Consider the following 17,171-nt stretch of genomic DNA (forward strand, 5'->3'; position numbering starts at 1 on the left):
GTTAATCCTTTGCTGTCTCACTTTCTCATCTGGTTTTAAAATGAAACAAAATACAAAATCCACAAAAGAGTGATGCCTTTATTACACCAACCGAAAAGCATACAATACACAACTTTTTTGCTTGTACAGCTGGCTCTTCCATCCAGCCGGAGGTCTCATGTTTGGACTGTTAGGATCCTCCTGGTACAGAAGGATCGAAAAGCGTGTCTATGTTAGACTACATTGAAGAACACACTCTTTCTGTCCAAAAGCAAGCATCTCTTCCAAGAAAACCTGCCCTTGCTCTTATAGTTATTTTCCCTTGTGAAAATAGGAAGACGCAGAGCCAGCCAAAAGAGGGTGGGTTCAGTGCTTGACGGTGCTGTTGACGTATGACTCCAAAATGAAGATTGTTTCGTCCACTTGGTTTTCGCTGGCATCGATCCTTTGACAAAAGGGGAAGAAAGAGAAGGCTTTTAGGGCCGCGTCCTTTAAATGGTTTTGATTCTAAGGTTCTAAGTGACTAAGCAGCTAATTTTCTTCAGTACAAATATCCTGGGAAAGTGTATCTGGGAAGGCTAGTGTCTCATCCAAAGACTAACCAGGGTTGACCCTGCTCAGCTTCCAAGCTCAGACAGGACCTTTGTGGGAATGCAGGGCATAGGAAATGAATGCTATTGGTTCCCCATGCTCAAGACTCACTTGTTGACGTTGCGCTTGAGGTTCTCCAGTTGTTGGCGTTCGGGGGCTGTGATCATCTCTTCGATCTCCTGCAGCTGAGCCTCCTCTGCTCCGGTGGCTTGCATGGATGCCAGGATGGCCTCCACCCGCTGGGACTTCTCCAGCAGACGCCTGGAAGAAGGGGGCAAAGGCCGGCGGTCAGAGCCACACAGGGCGGCTAAACTCAGGCCAGGCTCAGTGGCCGGCCAAAGAGCTCATGAGCGTTCGGAGGCAATGAAACTTGACTAGAAGAACTAGCGCTTCACATCAAGTAAGGCAAGCTGTGAGTTCTTCTTCTAACCCAACCAAGCCTTTGCCTCTTCAACAGGTGCCTCACTCACCGGTTCTCCTTGGTCTCATGCAGCCGCCTCTCGATCAGGTTGGCCACGCTCTGGAAAGAAAGGCACGAAAAGCTCTTCCAATCGGTTTCTTTACCATGGATGGATCCACAGGGAAAATAAGGCTATATGTCATTGGGAAGGAGCACAAGGCAAAGGGATACCTGCCTTATAACAACGGTGGAGGAGCATCCGGGCAGAGGCCAAAGTGTTGACAGTGTAGAGGTAGAAAGTCCGGGAAGGAGCATGGTCGGGCGTCTTGGGGATCTCCTGCATTGGAAGGAGAAGGGCTTTGTGAGTTCCACCATAACAGACAAGTGGCCTTTGAAATTATTTGGGGAGCTGCATGGAAATCTAGATGTTGAACTGCCATCTTCATATACTAATGAAATGGCCAAACTGTGACTTGAGAATGGTTTGCAAAGAAGATTAAATCCTACAACAAATCCTGCTTATTAGCTCCTTCTGGTTTGTTCACGTTTCCTTTACTTAATTTGAATCCACAGCGGGTCAGGTTTTGCAAGCTTTGCTTTGCAGTAACAGCTTAGGTTCTACATAGCTCCTTTTGCTGACCTGGACCATTCTTGGCCATGAAACCCTTACCTGTAGGGCTACGATATTAGCTGACAGCATTTTGTACATCATTTCCTTGGCTTCCTTGGCAGGGATCATGGCAAAGTCTTCTATCTGTTTCTGTTCCAGATGCTTCTTCCTCAGGAGCAGACGGAAGATCCGAGCGCAGCGTGATCCAAACCTTGAACAGGGAGGAAAGGAAGCCTACTGTTTCAGTGGAATCTCTTTTCTTGGCATGTGAACCCATTGCTCCATGTTCTAGTCTGTGCAGCAGTGGAAAACACGCTCCCTCCATCTTCTCCATGATATCCCTTCGGATATTTTAAGATGGCGCTCTCATGTCACGCTCTATCATGCTGCACATGCACCAAACCTGCCCAGTTGGGCATCCTTCACTCATCCGAAATAAACTCTGGCACCTTCTCCAAAGTCACCAGCTTCTCTTTACCTTTCCTGAACGATTGATTCCAGCGTTGCGGTGGCCAGACATGCCAGGGCTTTGTGAAGGTCTGTTTGGGAGAAGGTTACGGAAAAACTGGAGGAAAGGGTAAGGAAGGGGTGAAATTTTGGTCAGAAGATAGAGTGAAGCTCAGAGAGCCCTGCAGCTTCATTCTCCTTCGTATCCATCCTGGCTAGTTGTGTTTTACATCTGGCAGCAGAGAGTCCATGTGCTTTCTATGATGAGCAAATGGTACAGAAACGATGGCGCATCCTCCTAAATGGCCAAAATGGCTTCCATGTGTTTATAAGATCAGACTCTCCTGATACATTTGAGCCAGAAAAAGGATACTGATCACATACATTCCACCGCCGCTTTCGCCTGATTTCCCAACAAACTGCAGCTATTGGGAGAATAAAAGACCCAAAATCAGACCATGTTTGTTAGGTTTGAGAAAGAAGAGAGTATAATCGAAACCATTAGGTAAAGTTCTTACCGGGTCATCTGCTAAAAGCGTAAGATATTGATCGAGGATCTGTTTGGAAATGTTGTAGCCGGCTGGGAGCGACCGGAATATCTTATTTTAAAGAAATTGGGAAAAGAAGTTACAGATTTCTTGTGGATATTTAGAGACTTTGAAGAGTACGAAACGCAAGCAAACCAAGTGAGTTGACATGCTGCCAGAGTCTTTCGCTCCTGGCGCTGTGTCACCGAGTTGCCAAAGCCCAACTCCTTCCCCTGCACATAGAGCTAAAGGCCAAGGCAATGCTCACCTCATTGGATGAGAGAGGCTGCGTGTAGGGAGCGTTGGAAGAGGTGGTGACTTCGCTCATCCGCAACATCGTCCGCACAATTTCACTGCTGGTCTGTCCGTGAGAGAGGAAGGAAAGAGAGTCTGTGGTCAGAATTCATTAGATCAGCTGCTGTGAAGTTACTGTGCAGTGGAGTCAACAAAGATGCACAACCAGGACTGATGCACAAAGGGACACTGGCTAGGCAGGGATGTCCAAACTCTGGCCCTCCAGGTGTTTTGTACTTCAGCTCCCAGAAGCCTCAGCCATCTTGACTAATGGTCTGGGATTCTGGGAGCTGAAGTCCAAAACACCTGGAGGGCCAGAGTCTGGACATCACTGGGCTAGGGAATGTCAGTGTACATTGCCTAGAGACCAATATGCATCAGAGCATTCTTACTGGCATGCTGTTACACATCTTTGCAATTCACTAACAGGATTCCTTAGTGCCTCTGCTGCGCATGCAAAGGTATATAACCCTGACTGTGAGAGAGGATTCCAGCCAGGGTTCTTCCTCTGCCTGGGTTGTGCTGCATGGAGAGAGAAGGCAGGGGTCCCCATGGCTGGGCCTTTCCCCACTCAGGACCTGTAAAACTCGTGCCAGTGAGGAAGAACCAGCCTTTGGTAGCACAAATGGGAAGATGTCTGGGAGAGACCTTGCACGGACCTGGTCCATTCTGTTGGCCACAGCGCTGACAATCGCTTGGTCCCGGAAGTGCTGGTGGAAACGATCGATGTTGACTTGCCAGTAGATCCCGTCATCCGGTGGAGCCTGAATTTTGGGGAGAGAGTCGAAGGCAGAGTAAATCTACAGCGCTATATAAATAAAGCATAATAATAATACTAATAATAGAGAACCCAATTGCACTGAGCTGGGGGTGAGTGGGAGTTGCTAGCATTTCATGATCCCCCCCAATATACCCCAACTGTGAATCTGTGATTGAAAAGTCTGGAGTGTATGGATACATCCTACTATTCAAGAAAAGAACAAGCAAACAAAGGGATTCTGGAGCATTTTTAAGCTGCGTGGTGTCCGTCCACAAAGAGAGCTCCCTGCCCAGGTCAGTGGCCTCAGTACCTCCTCACTGTCCGCCTCCTGCTTCGCCCGCTTCGCCTTACTTCCGCATTCATCTCCGCCGTTGTTGGAGTGTCTCCTCTTCCCTTTCCCTGTGGGCCAAAACACAAGAATTTGCCTCTCAAGGAATAGAGAGGTGACAGTCTAAACCAGGGGTGAGCAAACTGCAGCGCAGATTGCGTATGGCTTCCTGGGGCCATTTTTGTGATCCCAGGGGACAATCTCCCCATTTCCCCCCAATGCCCTGCAAGGGGCTTTTCACCACATTTTGTGCCTTCATTCACCCAATTAAAGGGCAGCCCCTGTTGTCTCCTTACCTGTGAGGGTCAGTTTTGGAACCACATACATGTCCTTCTCATTAAATACCAACATGGGGGCATGCAGACGCGGGCCATCTGAGGGCTCTTGGTTTTCGGGGGCTGAAGGGCATCGCTGGACAAAGTGAGTGTCAGCCAAGTGCACAAAGGTGTTGGAGACTTCGCTGTAATCCATCGTTTTGCCCTCTGCAAAAAAAGCAAACGCAGTCCTTTGTCCTGGCCTGAGTTCTAGGTCTCCCCAAGAAGGAATGAACCCCTCTCCCTTTGGCTCACCCTCCATCGTTTCGGTCAGCCGGTCAGCCACCTTCTTCACCACGGCACTCATGGTCATCTGCCCATTGAGCAGCAGCTCCTCCACGATCAGCTCCCCCGTGTCGCTGTAGAGGGTCTTGGCCGTGTAGATGTACCGGGGATAGCGGAGGATCCGGAGGACGCGGCTGCACTGGGCCTCGTACTCCACCAGGCCTCGCTTCTGCAGCCGGTACGTCACCATGTTGTGTTGGATCAGAACACAGAGGGCCTTCCGGACCTGTGAAGGAAAAGACACCAGGCTTGCGTATGGATAGCCATGGGTTCCTGTCCCATCCTCCAGAACACAGCGCTTGCCAGACCCAGCGATTCAAACAACAAAGTGGCTTGGAAAAAGCCGTGCGGGACATTTCATCTCTTGCCTGCTCTGCCTGCTCTTTGGTGACTATGGAGGCTTCTCTAAAATCTCCAGCCACTGGGACACACTGGCTAATGGCAGAATCACTGAGATGGAAGAGACCTCAAGGGCCATCCGGTTCAATCCCCTGCCATGCAGGAAATCACAATCAAAGCACCCCCGACAAATGGCCACCCAGCCTCTGTTTAAAAGCCTCCAAAGGAGCATCTTCCTCTGTCAGACAGCTCTTACTGTCAGGAAGTTCCTCCTAATGTTGAGCTGGAATCTCTTTTCCTGGAACTTGCATCCATTGCTCCATTGGGTCCTAGTCTCTGGAGCAGCAGAAAACAAGCTGGCTCCCTCCTCAATATAGCATCCCTTCAAATATAACAGGGCTATCATATCACCTCTTAACCCTCTCTTCTAAACACACCCAGCAGCTCCCTAAGTCTCTCCTCATAGGGTTTCATGGTTTCCAGACCCTTCACCATTTTGGTCACCCTCCTTTGGACACATGGCTCCAGCTTCTCAGCGTCCTTTTTGAATCATGGTGCCCAGAAGTGGACACAATATTCCAGGTGGCAGAATAGAGTGGCACTATGACTTCCCTTGATCTAGACACTATACTTCTATTGCTGCAACCTAGAATCGCATTGGCCTTTTTAGCTGCCGCATTGCACTGTTGACTCATCTTCAACTCGTGGCCTACTACCAGGACTCCTAGATGCCTTTGGCCGAAGCAGGTTCTCCAGCACAGAGCCACGTATGCCTTCTCTCCATGGCTGCCCTGGAAGGCCCTGGGGATACCTGGTCGAGGGGCATCCCAGCGTCGTGGGCGATCATCCTGAGGGGCTGGCCCCCCGTGCGGATGAGGTGCGTCCCAATGGTTTCCACAATCTCCCCAAAGTGTTCGCGGAGGAGCAGGGAAGAGAGCTGGGTCTCCGCTTGGGTCATCTTCTTCCCACGCAGCCACACCGCTCCGGCTTCTGCCTTCTTCTTCTTCCAGTCCGGGAATTCTGCGAAGGAGAACGCGACAGGTTTGCCGTTAAGTCAGAAACAACCCGACACAACCACCATCTTATATACGCAAACATTGTTATAATAATGATGACGTCCGGGAAACAATCCTCCATGGCCTCCCGCTAGACCGATAGGGATATAGCCCTGTCTGCCCCAAGAAGCCTTGCTTCGGCTATGCTTATTTTAACTGATTTTTAATCAGCATTCTATAATGTCGTTGTTGTTGTTGTTGTTTTAAGGTGGGGGGAGAAGCAGATTGTGTAGCTTTGGTTACGTGTGGATTATGTGTTTTAGGGATCTATTTTTGTCGTTGTGGTACCCAGAGCAGGGATATAAATAAAGTTTATTATCATCATCATCATCATATCATATCCTTATATTATATTATTATCATATCATAGATACTATATTATTATATTATATTATTATATTAAATTATTATATATTATGATATGATATTATAATTCACTCTAATCTCTCCTTACTTTATGAAACTACAACTAGAAAACTGCTGTCATTTTAACAGGTTGAGTTTTTAAACTCTATTGTGTTTAAACCCGTTTCAAAGCATTGATCTCTATCTATTTGCTGAGAGTGTGTCTTCTTATTCCAACATCTTCTGCTCCTGTAAGCCGCCTGGACTCCTGCAGCAGAAAGGCGGGCTATAAGCCGCCTGTCCTGGGTGCATCTACACTGCAGGGTTAATACAGATCCACGCTGCTTTCATTCCTAGGGCTCCATCCCGGGGAACTCTGGGAACTGTAGTCCGGCAGTTCGTCCCAGACCAGGCTGGGTGCTTCAACCGAACTACAACTCCCAAGGTCCCACAGGAAAGCGCCGTGACGGTTGTAGCGGCGTCGAAGCGCGCTAGCACCGCCCTCTCCCTGGCTCTGGGGTCGCGGCCAGCCTCCCTCCCTTTCCCGGATCTAAAGGGCCCCACAATCCCCCGATCCCCGGCCTTGTCCTACCACTAGGCCTCAAGCCTGCCTTGCGGCAACCATGGCAACCGAGCTCCCGGGGCCACTTCCGGGTTGGAGGCGCTCCTGCTGTTGCCCCGCCCCCTTTCCCCTTTTTCCCCATTGGCGGCGCGCAGAGGTCGGACCGGAAGTGAAGCGAGGACGACGAGCGGGGCGGCTAGAGCGTCTCCTGGCTTCCGGGTGTCCGCTCTAGGCTCCGGGCGGGACTCGGTGGTGTTCCCCGGTTCGGCGTCGCTCCTTCGTCGGAGAAGGAAGGGTTTCGGAGGGGCGCAGGCAAGATGGCGGAGGCCTCGGCCGCGGCGCCCACCGCCGTCCCCCAGCACCGCTTCTTCTGCCACAGCTGCAAGGGAGAGGTCAGCCCCAAGCTCCCGGTAAGGAAGGCTGGGGTCTCTGGAGGGAGATGGGAAGGATCGGGGGCAGACTAGGGGCCTCCAGGGGGCTCATCATAAGGGGCTGGGGAGGGGCCTGCTCCAGGGGGAAATCGAGGCAGCAGGGGCTCTGGGGGGGGGGAAGCAAGGGCCCGAAAAGGGAGTTGGGGGGCTCCAGGAGGGCTGGGGGCAGAGTAAGGGGCATCGTGGGCTGGGGAGGGGGCTCCTGGGGGATGGAAGGGGCTCCAGGGAGGGAGAGGAGGGACTCAGGGGCTCCATGGGGGCTCCATGGGGGGATGGAGGGGGCTGAGGCTCATCGTTGGGGGTCATGGAAAGGGCTCCATGGGGTGGGAAAGGCCAGAGGAAGAGGGCAGTTGGGGGGGTTAACCTGTCAGAGTCTGCATTCCTGGTTTGAAGGGGTTTAAGAGACTCTCAGTGTCTCTCGGTGCCTTTGTGTCTCTATAGGCAGGATAGATTTTCAAGCAGCGGATGCTTGAATCCCTGGAGAAATAAACCTGTGGATAAGGAGGGCCAGTATATGCCTCAGGGTGGATGTCTGTGATATATATAGATATAGATATAGATACACACACACACACATATATATATTCTTCAGGGCAGTGAACGTGGAGAGTGAGGCAGCTGAGTTCATATTTAAGCAGAGAGAGAGAGAGAGAGAAGAAAGTTGGGGGGCCCTTGACTCTCCCCTTTTATCCGAAACGCTTGGGGTCAAAAGTGTCATGGATTTGGGGACGTCTGCGCATATGGATCTCTTGGCAATGGCACCCAAGCACAGGATTCGCTTGATGTGTCCCATACACAGTTTGCAGGGAGCCCAAAGGTAATCTTACGCGCCACATATTTCACAATGGCCATGTTCTAGAAGAGTTTCTTCCTGTGCCTGGCATCTTCAGAGAATGCTGCCCTGGAAGATGCCAGCCTCAGATGCTGGCAAAACGTCAGGAAGAAACTCTTCTAGAAGATGGCATTCACAGAGCCCCCCAAACCCACAAAAACCAATAGATGCCAGCCATGCCCTGCTTCAGAATTGGTGCCGGTACGTTTCCGCCACCTCCGGCTCCATCCCTGCCTCCATTTGGGGCGGCATTTCCAAACAATACGGCTTTTGCTTTCCAGTTCCATTACCTTTCCTCTGGCTTTCCCTCCCTAGGACCCGGTTTATGCTTGGCTCACGTTTCTGGTGCTGACTTGGGCAGTTTTCTGGCCCTGCATTCCAGCCGTCCTTTGGTTGAAGCAAAAATGCCCTTTTCCTGGTGTCATTAATGCCCTCCTTTTATTTTTCGGAGCAGGGACAAGAACCTAAGCTGGGCTTAGCTTTCTTATTCAAACCATGTGAACCTCTAAAAACAGTGTCACGGCTGAAATTTGCAAAGTCCATCCCCTTCAAAACCAAGATCGCTCTTCTTGCACTTGCACGCATGCGTCCAAAGAGTCCAGAAACCACACCAAAGTCACAATCCGGTCCTAAGGACTGGAGCGCAGCTTCCGGACTCTTTGGGCGCATGCCTCATTTAGACAGCCTACCTCCAAAGTGACCCCAAGCAGCTTTATTTGGGCCGGTCTGTATGGGGCCGTTGAGTCCAGTACCTCCAAAGGGCATCAAAATGGAGAAAGCTGATACAGAACAAAGGAGAACCCCGCTTTTCTCTGCCCATCCTTTGCCACCTTGTCCCTTTCTTTCTTCCTTCCCAGTCGGAATAGGATTGCACATTCTTTGGCCATCTATCTCCAGCAAAGCACAGCATCATCATCATCATCATCATCATCATCATCTGTCCAAATTCCCCTTAGAAGCTGAAAGGACTGAAATGAGGGCATTGTCGTTTGGGTATATCGTGAGATTTAGATGGATCTCCCATCCAAGGAGTGTCATAAAGAGCTAACATTGGATGCTTTGGCCGAGGAGAACAGCTTTCTTCCCTGCCAGCTGCCTGGAGTCGCCAGGTGTTGCATGGTTCTTAGAGGTTGGCAGGGTTTGGGTAACAGAATAGGGGTTTTCCTGCCCTGTGTGTTATTCATGCTGGTGCTGATGGTCTTGAATAGTTTTGCATTAAGGGGTGAAAATAAAACTAAGGGTATCATCACTGGGAGAAGAGCCAGCCTGGTGTTATAACCTGAGAGCTGGATTAGGATTCTGGGAGACCAGGGTTTGAATCTCCACTCAGCACAACCGCCCAGATCAATGGTCCCCAAACTGTGCCCTTTAAAGGATTTGGGACTTCCGCTCCCAGAATCCCAAACTGTTGGCCAATACGGCTGAGGCTTCTGGGAACTGAAGTCCAAAATCTCTTAAAGGGTGCAGTTTGGGGACCAGCTGTTCAATAGCGGAAGGGGCTATCTGAGAAGTGCTAGGCTTCCTCCTGGTTGGATTTATTTAAATAGAGGTTGGTTGGCAATCTGATAGGTTTACTTTGGCTGTCCGTTTCCTTCACTGGCATGAGACTGGACTAAATGACCCCTTGGATCCCTCATTGCCTTCCCTGCCATCTATGAGCGGCAGAACAAAGAGCTGCCCTCCATCCGGCCGGGTGGCTCTGGAAAGAGACAAAGATCTCTAAGCAATTACATTGGCATCTATGGGAATGACATGCCCAGGTTATGATTCACCTGGAAAACCTGAAGCCTGTGCTACTCCCAAGACGACAGCCTGCATGGATGGATGGGTGCTAAACATCACCAAGTAGAAGATGGAGCAAGACTGGTTTCGTACTGGCATAGCGGGTCATGCCTGACCCAATGGATGATAAGAGAGGAGATTCTGACTCAAGACAAGGGACTGTTTTTATATGTGCTTGTTCTTAATTCCTCCTTCTCTCCCCGCTTCCCTCTTCTCTTTGCAGGAGTATACTTGTCCCAGATGCGAGTCTGGCTTCATTGAAGAAGTGACCGATGATTCCAGGTATCTTGTGCCCTCCAAAATGCTTCAGATGCTCATAGAGTCTCCTCTTTCGGATAGACCAGACCCAAGCTTTTAAAGTTCAAACCTAGCACTTTGAATTCCTCCCAGAAACTGATCGACCGCCAGCTCCAGTCTTGAGCTGGCACTATTGAATTGGGCAGATCCAAATCCACTTTCACTGGAGCCGCTTTGAGCATTCACTGCTCTGACATATATATCAAGGCTTTTCCCTTGGCCCCTGCCTCTCCCAAAATGCTGCCCTTTGACTGTTAGCCAAGGCATAGAGGGGCTGGTGTTCGGGAATGGAAAATTATGCCAACCCGAATAACCGGCTATATTTTGTCCAGAGCCATTCCTGACACCTTGAGCTCGACTCTGGGCCAAATTTGGAAGCAGTGCTTGGTCCTTGAGAAGCTCTGAGTCAGTGTCACTTTCTGGGCTGGAAGAAATCGCACACCTTCCTTGCTTTCCCCACAGCCCCAAGTCACTTGGATGCACTGACTCAGCCCTGTTTAAATATAATGATTGTGGACTCCTTCTTAAAATAATACCCTTTCCTCCACTCACCCCACATTTTGGTCAACCGGAGTCTTGCTGGCCTAGCTAACGTTCGTCTCAGCCCAGCGTTCTTTTTCTGGGAGCGTTGCCTTGGGGGGCTTCACAAACAGGACACTTGGGCATTAACCCTTACTACACTGTTTGCCCTCCATATCCATACATTCAGCCTACATGGAGTCAACTATCTACAGCTTGAAAATATCCCCTTGAGTTTTCCCCTCCCAGAAAGCAAACCTTGATTTTGCCATTTTATGTAGGGAGACCATTTTACTACACCGTTGTCTATAGCGGGACTTGAGCACCCATGGATTTTGGTATCTACAGGGAGTCCTGGGTCCTAACCCCAGTGTATACCAAGGCGCCCTGTGTTAAAACGCCATTGGATTTTGCAAAGGGTAAAATCATTTACGAGCATAGCTATAAACATGAAAAGAATACATGTCTGTGGCACCTCTACTCACAGTTTCCCTTACCTGCATCTGACAAAATTAAGGCCCCTTTAGGCACCTGGAGGTCCTCCAGTGTGACTCTGTGGTCAGTGTCCGGCAGACGTTGATCATAGAGTTGTGCCAGAGGATCTAACTAACACAATCCAAGCCAAGCACCCGGGTCCCCTCCTGTTCCCTTCAGTCTGCAGTCTATGTTTAGACACCCCACCCCTAAGAGGTGGGCTTTGGGTGCGATATTTCAGGGAAGTGCCAGTGGCCTTCTTATTCATCCGACGTTCTCCTTCCCTCCGTAGTTTCCTTGAAGGCAGCGGCAGCGGGATAGACGACAGCCCTTCCACCCCATTTGCCGAGGTGAGGCTTCTCTTATGGATATTTCAGGGGAGGTTTCCAAAAGTGTATGAAAGGTGTCCTGCTGTTAGACTTTCTCTCTCTGTTAATGGGGTGTATGTGGAGTAGTGGGGTGTTAAATCATGTTTCAAAACATGTTATAACAATGCACTGGGGGGGCAGCAATCTGTTTAAAAGATAAACTGTCAGATCTGGAGGCTTCTAGGAGAGGCAGATCACCCAAGAGACACCATTAGAGGCAAGTCTGGTGGCATTGCAGTGCAAAAGAGGGACTGAGCCCTTGGGTTTTCCAAACACCTTTCGCATGTGCTTAATTATAGCACCCGGCCAACGGAGTTGTATATTTAGACCGATGACTCTTGTTCATACCCCTGGGATGTGGTTTTTGGAGTATGAGGCAAGCTTCCAGATCAACAGAGTGAGCAAACACCGGGGGAATATCTCACTTGGGTCTACCCACCCACCATTCACCAAACCTGGCCCACTGGCATCACTCAGGGCACTATTTGGGCGTTGATGTGACACAGCCAGCCTGGATAGGATTCCTGCTTCCATAGAAATCCACTCTATCCTGGCCTCTGGTTCCCCTCTGCCCGCCAGCTCTGGGCAGTGAGGACCCTACCTTGCAGGGCTGCTGTGCGGATGACTAGTAGAGTGTCAGTGACTATATGAAGGTATGGTTTTTCCCAAAGCCTGGGCTTCAGTGGGATGGATCACATATTTGCTGTTGTTGTATGGCAGTTAGCGTATTGTTAGCCCTGCCATATTTCAGTGTGAAAGTTATAGGTTGGAGAGGGAAAGGTGGTTGATCTTGGATGTTAAGCAAGCCCAGCTCTGGTTAGTGCTTGGATGGGAAACCACCAAGGTGCGGGAATCTCTGTTTCAGAGGAAGGGATGTCAAAACCATCTCTTTGCCTAAGAAAACTTCATGGGGTCGTCATGAGTCGAGAGGCAAGATGAAGGCACGCATGCTCACCTGTGGAGTGAGAGAATCTAGGCCTGGAACCATGAATTGCTTTCCAGCCAGTGCACTTAAATTTCATCTCACTTTGCCCTGGAGCATGGCTCTGTGTCAGTTGATCTGGGAGGCTCTTCTTACTCATTTTCTCCGACTGGCAGCTGGGTTTCAGGCTTGTCGAGGGCCCCTTCTTTAGCCCCTAGGTATGTGGCTGTAAAGACAGCTTCAGCAACAGCAGGTAGACCCAGGGACGGCCATCCCCTCCTTCAAATGGACATCCCCTGCCTCTATGCTGCATGGCGCAAAGTCAGTGAAACATGTCCAGCCTCTTGTATCTCACACACAGAGTTGTCCCTTGGGACACAGAGGTCAGTCAAGTTCGTGTTGTTGATGTACATTTCTGTGGAGGCATTGGACTATCATTGTAGAGACCAGGATTCGAGTCCCCACTCGGCGTGGAAACCCAGTGGGTGACCTCAGGCAAGCCCCGCTCTCTCAGCTTCAGAGGAAAGCAAAGGCAGACCCGCTCTGAACAGATCTTGCCAAGAAACCCCTGTGATAGGCTCACCTTAGAGAGTCACCATATGTCACACATTCCCAATTTTTATTCCCTCCAGTTTTGGGACCAGCTGGATCGTTCGATGGTCTTTCCGTTCCTGAGCAACTCGCTGGACCACGATGGCCGAGAAAACGAGAGGGGCCACCAAGCCCATGCGGACCTCTGGGGACCAAGCAGACCCCCCCGGTTACCAATGACGCGGAGGTACCGTGCCCGGTACAGCACCCGGCCGGAGAGATCGCCCGCCATCGAAGGGTAAGGAAGCAGGGGTGCTGGTGGGCCCAGAATAAATACGTTTGACTTCAGGTTGCCACAAAACATCTCGCAGCCGCTTAATTTGGCTCCCTCCTTGGCTGGCTGCTCCTCTGCGTTCTGCCTTTTTCTCATTGTCTGTTTTTCTTCCATCTCATTCCCTTCCAATTTTCCAGAATCATACAACAGATCTTTGCAGGATTCTTCGCAAATTCGGCAATTCCTGGTTCTCCTCCTTCCCCTTTTTCCTGGTGAGTCGCATGCACTTTTGGCAATCTGTTTGCCTTAAAATGGAGATTCTGACCATTGATTTTTGTCCCAGGCGGGGCCCCCTGCTAAGACTTGGCAGCAGAAATGGGTGGGTCTAAAGACCCTCTTTTCAAGCCGCCTTCAACATCCGGAGATGAGTTTGGTCATTTGGCAAACGAAACAAGACCAAACTGTGGGATGATTATTTAAGGGCTCCGCTGCTTATTGAGCCCTCCTCTCTGTCTTCTCCTTTTCCCTCCAGGAGCGGCACGCTGCATTCGAGTCCTGGTGACTACGCTTGGGGACAGAGCGGCCTGGATGCCGTCGTCACACAGGTAGGAATAGGTGTCGGAGCTATAAGGCTGCGCTCTGTTCAGCATTGGTTCAGAGGGGATTTTACGTTACGTGACCCATTTCTTACCCCTCTCCACAGCTTCTGGGTCAGCTAGAAAACTCAGGGCCTCCCCCTGCCGAGAAGGAGAAGATCTCCTCTCTCCCAACAGTGACCGTCACTCAGGAACAAGTTGGTAAGTCTCCAGCCTGCGCACACTCCTGGAATGGCTGGGTGTGTGCATGATGGGAGTTGCAGTCCATAACATCTGGCAAGGATTCTTCCATGTTGCACAGTGATTAAACTTTTAATTGCCAAGGCTCCGTCTTGTAGAATCATGGGATTGGGAATATCGTGGTCCTAGGCCGACCTGAAGGCCTGTCCCGAACCTGACTCTGCTCTAGTTTTTTGTGGGTTTTTCAGGCGATGTGGCCATGTTCTAGAAGAGTTTCTTCCTGACATTTCACCAGCATCGAAGATGCCAGCCACAGATGCTGGCGACACGTCAGGAAGAAATCCTTCTAGAACATGGCCACATCACCCAAAAGCCCCACAAAAAAACTATGGATGACAGCCATGAAAGCCTTTGACTCCACACTGACTCTTCTGTCTTTGGCGGTGTCCTCACTTTTTCCTTTTGCTTTCCTTCATTTTGCACTCCAAAGGGCACAGCTCTTTGCCCCTTTGCCACAGTGCCCTTCCTGCCAACTGGCAGAGTGTCAGCCATTGCTACCCTAACGTTCCCTTTCCTGACCCTCTTCCAGATACGGGTTTGGAGTGCCCCGTATGCAAAGAAGACTACACTGTCGCGGAGCAGGTCCGGCAACTCCCGTGTAATCACTACTTCCACAGCAGCTGCATCGTGCCCTGGCTAGAGATGGTGAGTTTTCATGGCACCTCATTTAGAGTATTTATACCCTATGCTTCGGCCACAAAGGGTCCAAGAGTGGCTTACAGATTGTTAGACAGTTCCCTACCTTCATGCTTACAGTCTAAAAAGATGGCTAGGGATTCACCTGTCGGGACCATCACCTGGATCTCTGGGCTGATGCAAAGGTATCTCCTATGTGAGACTCCAGTGGTTTTATTTATGTGCCATGGCAGGACAGATATGTGGCCATGTAACACTTAGGAAGTTGCTTTTAAAGAGGTAATTTATTCCTACATTTTGTTGCAGTGGAAAGGTAACTTAGGCCCCGTACAGACAGGCCAACATAATGCTGCTTTGGGTCACTTTGGAGGAATGCTATTTAAATGATGCATGCGTCCTAAGAATCCAGATGTCACACCAAAGCCACAGTCCAGTCCCAAGGAGTGAAGCACAGCTTTGGCACAGCTTCTGGACACTTATGGAGCATGCATCATTTAAATGGCATGCCTCCAAAGTGACCCGAAGCAGCATTATGTTGGCCTGTCTGTATAGGGCCTTAGAAGCATTGAATTGTAGAGTCAGAAGGGGTCCCCAGAGGCCATTCAGTCCCAACTCCCTGCTCAGTGCAGACACTTGTTTTCTGCTGCTCCAGAAATTAGGACTCAAACCAATGGATTCAAATGACAAGAAAAGAGACTCCACGGGAACATTAGGAAGAACCTTTTGATTGTGAGAGTTGTTTAGCAGTGGAGCAAAGTGGACTCTCTGTCTTTGGGAGACTTTAAAGAGAGGCTGGAGACAGGCATCTTTCAGGAGTGCTTCAGTTGTGTATTCCTTCATGCCTAAGGGCTGAGATAGATAGCTGTTGGGTGTCTTCCCAACTCTTATGATTTTATGGAGTAGATGGCCCTTAGGGTTATCTCCCAGCATTTAAGATTCTATGATTTGGTGGCCGCTAACCTGAAGCGTGAAGGGAAGGGAACTATCCTGGGTGGAATTTTGTTCACTCGTGTGTTTGTTTTACCAGCATGACACGTGCCCCGTGTGTCGGAAGAGCTTAAACGGAGAAGACTCCACGCGGCAAGGCCCCAACCTGGAAGCCTCCACGAGTAACGCCTTTGGCAGCACCGGCCGCCTGGACGACCGATGGACTTTCTAAAGCACCCCTCCCTCCCTCCTTCCCTCCCCACAAGGAGGAAGGGGGGCAGTTCGTGCCTGTAGTACTCCATACTACAGTTGTAAATTGTATAGCTAAACCACAAAAACCCAGTAGCGAGAAAAGATGGAGAGACAGAACTGATGCAAGCAATGAAACCGCAGCAAGTACGCTCGCCTTTCCCCGATACGTCTGACCCTCCAATTTGGATCAGCCTCTGAACGATCCCATCATAATCCTTAATCTTGGAAGTGACCCAGAATTTAACAAGGGGTTGGAGATGGAGCGCAGGGAGAGGTTCCTCAACGTTTGCAAACTCTTGTTTTTCACTGATGGTGAGAGAGAGGCCTCCATCTTGCTAGATCCGTTGCCTTTGGAGCCAGGTGCGGCAGGACTTGCCTGCGCTCACCGATCAGAAAAGAGACATCTGCAGAGGCGTTTCGACCAGCGATGGGGAGACATGTCAAAAGGAATCCCACAAGGGAAGGACACACACCTTTCCAAATCCATGCCCTCCTCCCAGGACAGAATCAGATGCGTCGATTTGGTCCACCTTTCCTGCAACGTAGGACTTTCGTTGTATTGCGGCTGAGATTTCTTTGCATTCAGTGGATGGCATTGCAGCTCTGTTTCTCTTAGCGAACTCCACACAGGTATGGAGTAGAGGTGGTTTGGAGCTGGGGAAGGCAAAGAGGTATACAATGCGCCTCCCATAGACTGTTGATGAAACAATGCGCCTCTAGTGATACTTTGGTTCCCTTTGCTCCCCATCCTCCCCAACGCTCAACCCACCCGGCTCCTTAAGACTCACTCCGCTGCCTTGGGATACGGATGGACCACATTTGATTCCTCCTCCTCTCTAAGACTAATATTATTTTTGCAGGCTGTTCTCCATCAGTATTTAAAACGAGAATGTCATTATCTGATACCATTAAAAACACAACAACAACCCACCACTTTTACCTTATTTTAAGTGTTTCTTTCCCTGCTAACCTCTTCTCCATCTGTTTGTTTTTCCCTTTGAATTTTAACTTGGGAGTCATAGCTGAGCTTGGGGTATCTGTCAATTGCGGCCTCCCAAAGCCTCTTCCATCTAAAACCAGATGCATTTTTAAGTGGGAAGGGGTTCTCTGGTTTGGATGCTAGAAAAGGGATGGAAGAGGGTTGCCCCTATTTTCCCCTCAAGCGCAGAAGCAAGCGAACACACACCCAGAGAGAAACCCTATTGCCATTTCATCGCTCTCGGCGGTGTACCAGGGACACTGGATTTCAAACGT

General features: G+C 50.1%; 2 protein-coding genes across 3 annotated transcripts; one reads left to right on the top strand and one right to left on the bottom strand.

Annotated features, from left to right (window-relative positions):
* Positions 1-41: 41 nt before the first annotated feature.
* Positions 42-11,214, bottom strand: POLR3C (RNA polymerase III subunit C). 2 transcript variants are annotated; one of them, XM_089482747.1, is made up of 15 exons: positions 11,195-11,214; positions 5,686-5,894; positions 4,506-4,761; positions 4,233-4,418; positions 3,919-4,007; positions 3,508-3,612; positions 2,823-2,915; positions 2,546-2,626; positions 2,401-2,452; positions 2,059-2,119; positions 1,641-1,791; positions 1,206-1,307; positions 1,041-1,090; positions 682-831; positions 42-424 (listed from the first exon to the last, which is right to left on the bottom strand). In XM_089482747.1, exons 2-15 carry the CDS (start codon positions 5,830-5,832, stop codon positions 346-348), a joined length of 1,602 nt encoding a protein of 533 aa, XP_089338873.1. In that variant the 5' UTR covers positions 5,833-5,894; positions 11,195-11,214; the 3' UTR covers positions 42-345. The 2 variants fall into 2 exon arrangements, with proteins under 2 accessions (XP_089338873.1, XP_089338872.1); XM_089482746.1 differs by lacking the exon at positions 11,195-11,214 and adding an exon at positions 6,867-6,972.
* RNF115 (ring finger protein 115) lies at positions 7,000-16,847 on the top strand. Its single transcript, XM_089482749.1, has 9 exons — positions 7,000-7,246; positions 10,105-10,163; positions 11,464-11,521; positions 13,094-13,290; positions 13,464-13,538; positions 13,799-13,871; positions 13,970-14,063; positions 14,632-14,747; positions 15,766-16,847. Exons 1-9 carry the CDS (start codon positions 7,154-7,156, stop codon positions 15,895-15,897), a joined length of 897 nt encoding a protein of 298 aa, XP_089338875.1. The 5' UTR covers positions 7,000-7,153; the 3' UTR covers positions 15,898-16,847.
* Positions 16,848-17,171: the final 324 nt, after the last annotated feature.

The sequence above is a fragment of the Sceloporus occidentalis genome, unplaced genomic scaffold, assembly GCF_023333645.1.
Source record: "Sceloporus occidentalis isolate IW3139 unplaced genomic scaffold, rSceOcc1.0.p SCAF_20, whole genome shotgun sequence".
Taxonomy (NCBI): Eukaryota; Metazoa; Chordata; class Lepidosauria; order Squamata; family Phrynosomatidae; genus Sceloporus; species Sceloporus occidentalis.

Bases quoted from the DNA above. Each gene is read 5' to 3' on its own strand.
- POLR3C (XM_089482747.1), bottom strand. From the start codon at position 5,832: ATGACCCAAGCGGAGACCCAGCTCTCTTCCCTGCTCCTCCGCGAACAC. The intron at 3,613-3,918 runs GTACTGAGGCCA...CCCAAAATTCAG, and splicing joins AGGAGGCGGACAGTGAGGAG to GCTCCACCGGATGACGGGAT. The intron at 425-681 runs GTGAGTCTTGAG...CTTTTGTCAAAG, and splicing joins CTCAAGCGCAACGTCAACAA to GATCGATGCCAGCGAAAACC.
- RNF115 (XM_089482749.1), top strand. From the start codon at position 7,154: ATGGCGGAGGCCTCGGCCGCGGCGCCCACCGCCGTCCCCCAGCACCGC. The intron at 10,164-11,463 runs GTATCTTGTGCC...TTCCCTCCGTAG, and splicing joins GAAGTGACCGATGATTCCAG to TTTCCTTGAAGGCAGCGGCA. The intron at 13,291-13,463 runs GTAAGGAAGCAG...CCAATTTTCCAG, and splicing joins AGATCGCCCGCCATCGAAGG to AATCATACAACAGATCTTTG.